Raw genomic sequence first — 6,187 nt, forward strand, 5'->3', positions numbered from 1 at the left:
ACTGTGATACTAAAGCGTAGTGTTACGAGATATAGATATGTGATATATTTAGCATTGTCCTTGGTCTAGTTTATTGTTACATAGGAAGTCATATTAGCAGGAATCAATCATGGAGAGTCTAAAAGAGTTACGACAGTATGGTGAGTCATTGGGGTTAGCCAATGAAGATTTAATTAGGTTCATTGAGTCAAGCATTAGTGTTACGAGATATAGATATGTGATATATTTAGCATTGTCCTTGGTCTAGTTTATTGTTACATAGGAAGTCATATTAGCAGGAATCAATCATGGAGAGTCTAAAAGAGTTACGACAGTATGGTGAGTCATTGGGGTTAGCCAATGAAGATTTAATTAGGTTCATTGAGTCACAACAGGCGAAACAGCGCGATGATAGACGTTTTGAAAGAGAAAGAGAGAAGGAAGAATGGGAAGTTGAAAAGGTAAGATTAGAACATGAATTGGAATTGAAAAGGCTAGATAATACTCGTTTATTTGAAACTGAAAAACACAGGGAAGAAAAAGGTAATGTTAACCCCTCAAAGGTACCTAAACTACCTCCTTTTGAGGAAGGTACTGATGATATGGATGCATATTTGCGTCGTTATGAAAGGTATGCTATATCGCAAAAATGGGACAAATCAATATGGGCTACTCATTTGAGTGCACTTCTTAAAGGTAATGCATTAAATGTGTACGCTTTGCTGCCATCAGATCAAGCATTAGATTATGATGCTCTTAAGACATGTTTGTTGAAGAGGTATAACATGACTGAATATGGTTTTAAGCAGAAGTTTAGATCTTGTCGTCCAGAGTTTGGTGAAACGTTTCAACAGTTTTCTGTTCGTTTGGGTAGTTATTTTAGTAGGTGGATTGATATGTCTAATGTTTTGAAGACGTTTGATGGACTTTATGATCTTATGTTAAGAGATCAGTTTTTACACATATGTAATAACGAGGTAATGTTATTTCTGAAAGAGAGAGTACCGAAGTCCATAGATGATATGACTCGGTATGCTGATCAATTTAAGGAGGCAAGGCGAGTAAATATAGTATCACTTACAAATCAGACTCAAAAAGGTAAGCCACAGCCGTCTCAAAAACCCAACAATGCACGGAACCAAGAACCGCCAAAGCAAAGAGACAGAGATAGAAATAGACATACAGGAGGTCATGGTGGTGGAAACAGATTTGATAGAAAGTGCTTTAAGTGCAACAAATCAGATCACATGATATCGAACTGTCCATTATTAAAAACCAAAGTTGGTAATATACAGAATAGTGGTTCACGAGTAAAAAAAACTCCTATTTGCGGTAATGTTATTACTCTAACTGATAGCATTATTACTACACAAGTTAGTAGTCTTACAATACCTGAACAGTGTGAAAAGAAACCAATCAAAATGCCTGTAGCTAAAGGTAAGTTAGGTAACCGTGTTGTGACAGTACTTCGCGATACAGGATGTAATGGAGTCGTTATAAAGAAAAGTCTTGTAAGTATAGATTGTTTTCTAGATGATTATCAGACATGCGTATTAGCTGATGGATCGAGTGTTAAAGTACCTATAGCTATAAGTACTATAGACAGTCCTTATTATCAAGGTGAAGTAAAAGCATGGTGTATGGAACAACCATTGTATGATGTTATTATAGGAAACATAGATGGTGCTAGGGAGCCTTATGATCCCGATATATCTCCGTCGGTAAGTGTAGTAACTCGACAGCAAGCGAAGAATAGAGATAATCCATATCCGAAATTAAAAGTTCCAGGAAGTATTAAGGATGTTAGTCTAGAGGACATTGAGAATGAACAGCAGTCTGATGCAAGTTTGTCGAAGCTTAGACAGTATGTTGCTGAAGGCAGAAACTTTGAGAAGACCAATGGTACAAAAGTAAATTACATAGTGAAGAAGAAACTTGTGTATAGAGAATTTATGTCACCAAAAGTAGAAAATGGTAAGTTATTCCGTCAGTTGGTCGTTCCTGAAGTTTATAGAAGCGATGTCATGGAATTAGCACACGAGTCATTGATGGCTGGACATATGGCTACACGACGTACAGTATATCGTGTATTATCAGAGTTTTACTGGCCAGGAGTTGAATCCGATGTCAAGCGGTATTGCCAGTCCTGTGATATTTGCCAACGCACTGTACCAAAAGGTAAGCAAGTGAGAGCACCTTTGGGTAAAAACCCTATCATAGATGTACCTTTTCGCAGAGTAGCTGTAGATATAGTTGGACCTTTAGTACCAGTAACTGATAAAGGAAATCGTTATATACTAACTCTTGTTGATTACGCTACAAGGTATCCAGAAGGAGTAGCGTTACCATCTATCGAGACAGAAAGGGTAGCGGAAGCATTGATTGATATATTTTGTAGGGTAGGTTTTCCAAGAGAGATGTTGACAGATATGGGCGCACAATTTACTTCCAATTTAATGTCTGAGGTGAGTAGACTGATTTCGCTTCGGCAGCTTACTACTACACCGTATCATCCTATGTGTAACGGACTCGTTGAAAGGTTTAATGGTACGATGAAGATGATGTTGAAACGACTATGTGCAGAGCGTCCGCGAGATTGGGATAAGTATTTAGGACCAGCATTATTTGCCTACAGAGAAGTACCTCAGGAGAGTGTTTTATTTTCCCCATTTGTATTGGTATATGGTTGGCCAGTCAGAGGTCCAATGACAATTCTTAAAGAATTGTGGACTAGAGAAATTACTGATCCTGAAGTGAGGTCCACATACGAGTATGTTATCAATTTACGAGAAAGATTGGAATCGACTTGTGAATTGGTTAAACAAAACTTAGAGAAAGCTTCACGTAAACAGTCACGTATATATAACAGAAAGTCACGTTCAAGAAAGATGAAGGTAGGTCAAAAAGTATTGGTGCTACTACCTACTAAAGCAAATAAGTTGCTGATGCATTGGAAAGAACCATTCTCTATAGTAGAAAAGATAAGTGATCTTGATTACAGAATTGATATGAGAGGTAAACTAAAAATGTTTCATGTCAACATGTTGAAACTGTATGTTGAACGTGAGCAAACTAACGTGTGCGTTAGTGCACCAGATCACAAGGTAAGTTTTGTTGCTACAGTATCAGTTATAGATCTCGAAAATGAAGATACAGACGATGTGGACAATTACGAAAGTGAGTTAATCGAAACGCCTGTTGCAGTTGCTAAGGAGACATTACGAGATGTTCATATCAACGAAGCTTTAAAAGCAAATGAAACAGTTAAGGTACAGTGTTTACTAGATAAGTTCTCACACGTGTTGACAGATATTCCAGGTAGGACAAATGTACTACAGCACGATATCAAGTTGACTTCTGATGATCCTGTTCGATTTAAACCTTATCCCATACCATATGCTATGCTAGACACGGTAAATAAGGAAGTCGATAAGATGATAGAAATGGATAGCATCGAGCGATCAGATAGTCCTTATTCAAGTCCATTTGTGATTGTGAAGAAGAAAGATCAGAGTAATCGGTTTTGTATAGATTTCAGAGGTTTAAATAGTATTACAATTTTCGATGCAGAAACGATGGGTAATATAGAAGAGATGTTTTCAAAGTTGTCTGGTTATCAGTTTATATCTAAAATTGATTTAACCAAGGGATATTGGCAAATTAGTCTTGTAGATGCTGCAAAACTCAAAGCAGCATTCCAAACACCTAGAGGATTGTTCCAATTCAAGGTTCTGCCATTTGGCCTGGTCAATAGTGGTGCTACTTTTGTACGTTGTATGAGAAAAGTTTTAGAAGGGTTGGAAAACGTTGATAACTTTGTTGACGATATTATAGTGTACACACGTTCTTTCAATCACCATATGGAGGTTTTGGAGAGTGTATTTGAGAGGTTGGCATCTGCTAATTTGTCAGCAAGACCCTCAAAGTGTTATATAGCGTATAGCAGTCTTGAAGTTTTAGGTCACATTGTTGGAACAGATCGTCTTTCACCAAATCCAGATAAAATTGAGGTAATCAAAAATGCTCATAGGCCTACAACAAAGAAACAAGTCAGAAGTTTCATTGGCATGGCTGAATTTTACAGAAAGTTTGTTCCCAATTTCTCAGATATAGCTAGTCCGCTTACTGATCTGACGAAAAAGGGACAACCAAATCAGGTACGTTGGGAAGCTAATCATGAAAGAGCATTTTCGAGTTTGAAGAATGCATTAGTAAAAGCTCCTGTTTTAAAGTTGCCGAACTTTTCTCAGGTATTTATCCTTCAAACTGATGCCTCTGATAACGGAGTAGGCGCTATACTGCTACAGGATGAAGGTAATACTAGATTGCCTGTGTCGTACGCTAGTAAAAAACTGAAAGCTAGTGAACGAAATTACTCCACTATCGAGAAAGAATGCCTAGCCATTGTATGGGCAATCAGCAAATTTCAAAGGTATTTATATGGTAAACAGTTTATATTGGAGACAGACCATCAACCTTTGATATATTTGCAAAAGTCTAAAATTGCAAATGCACGATTGATGAGATGGTCACTCTTGTTACAGCCGTATAGGTTCAGGATTGTTGCCATCAAAGAAAAGGACAACGTTGGAGCAGATTTTTTGAGTCGTATATAGGATCGTGGAAATAAATGAAAGTAAGAATACTTTCTTAAATTGGGGAGGTGATGTCACGATCCAGATGAATTTTATAGAGTAATTCACATATTTATTCAGTCAAACTTGTATATAGATAATGATTTCGAAATTGTCGTAATGATCAGAGAATTGCACTTGCAGTCTTTGCGCAGGACGCCTTTTTTCACAGTTTATTTTATACATAGTTTTAACATACGCTTTTATGTATATATGTACGTTTGGCCTAAGTTTGGTTCACCTGTGTTTAAACGGACACTGATTAGGCTTAGCCTATTTACACACCTGTTGACTATTTTTAAATAGTGGTCAATCGAGTTCTTCGGACAGGTTTGGCTATTTTTAAACAGTGGTCAGATGAGTTCTTTGGACACGTTGTAATTTTATTTCTGCTTGGGATTTTCGTGTGGAAGGATGCCACACTCGTTAGAGCATTTTCATATTTGATAGCTAAATTTAACCTACAATGGTTCTACTGTATTAGTGCATCAATTCCGAGGTAAGTGTTTTATTCTTACATATATTTATACTTTTCTGTGTCTCACTTTTGTTTATCAAATTTCCGAAACTTTCAGACTTCTGCAGACAATTTTCCATTATGTAAATTGTTCAATTTATAATGTTTTGTAAACGGATTTAAAGATATGAAAACCATGTTTTATATTCAGATATTTGCGGTTTTACTAGTGAACAAGAACAAGATTGTTAATTACGGGTACAAATTGAATGTACGTGATATTTATGTGTACAAGGTTCCGAATTTCCTTATGTACGTGAAACTATCATGCAAATTATGATATTTATTACAGTATGACACATTTTGCTACATATAAAATGTATGTGCGTATTTATCTACGTAAATTAATAGAATATATATGTTCATTTTATGAACGTGAGATTATAGAGTTCATGTTTATGTTGCACGAACGTGCAAGTAAAAGGCATATCTAAATTGATAATCGTACTAAAGAGTTTGTACAATTATATTATTACTAGGTTCCAGCCTGCACCAGAGTAATACAATGCTGCGGTGTTAAGGAGTGGTCATATGGATTGAACGCATTCATACATAATTCATCAAACAACATATCTACATATTATAGTGGAACTGTCGTGCACGATACCATAACCGTCATAACGATACCATAACCGTCATAACGATACAAAGGGAAGTAATCTGGATATACAAACTACTGAAGCTGTGGAATTATTTATTTGAACTTTAATGTTTAGAATAATTTGATGTATATTTTCTTCTTAATTGTTTTTTTTTTTTTGTTTGTTTATTAAATTAATTATTTATAATAATCGTTGATTCTTTAGTCAATATTGTAAAATAGCACTGAAAGACTTATCCATCCGTCCGTCCGTGACACAAACACCTCTTCAATTGTTTCAGTTCTTATATTTACTTGACTTTCAAATAATCAGTTTTCAGCGTTCCGTAGGTAAATGCTTTACTTAAAGTTCAGCGGTTTACATTGTACTGGTTTTTTAAGAGCAACATTGCATGGTGTATGGCCAAAAATGAAAAAATGCATATGGAAAAATCCATCATGCAGCTGAAAGCGAGG

The 6,187-nt window shown here is 36.0% G+C and overlaps 1 protein-coding gene across 1 annotated transcript; it reads left to right on the plus strand.

Annotated features, from left to right (window-relative positions):
• The first annotated feature begins 1,361 nt into the window (after positions 1 to 1,361).
• On the plus strand, positions 1,362 to 5,822 carry LOC143058347 (uncharacterized). Its single transcript, XM_076231823.1, has 2 exons — positions 1,362 to 5,112; positions 5,610 to 5,822. Exon 1 carries the CDS (start codon positions 1,401 to 1,403, stop codon positions 4,593 to 4,595), a length of 3,195 nt encoding a protein of 1,064 aa, XP_076087938.1. The 5' UTR covers positions 1,362 to 1,400; the 3' UTR covers positions 4,596 to 5,112; positions 5,610 to 5,822.
• Positions 5,823 to 6,187: the final 365 nt, after the last annotated feature.

The sequence above is a fragment of the Mytilus galloprovincialis genome, chromosome 14, assembly GCF_965363235.1.
Source record: "Mytilus galloprovincialis chromosome 14, xbMytGall1.hap1.1, whole genome shotgun sequence".
Classification (NCBI taxonomy): Eukaryota; Metazoa; Mollusca; class Bivalvia; order Mytilida; family Mytilidae; genus Mytilus; species Mytilus galloprovincialis.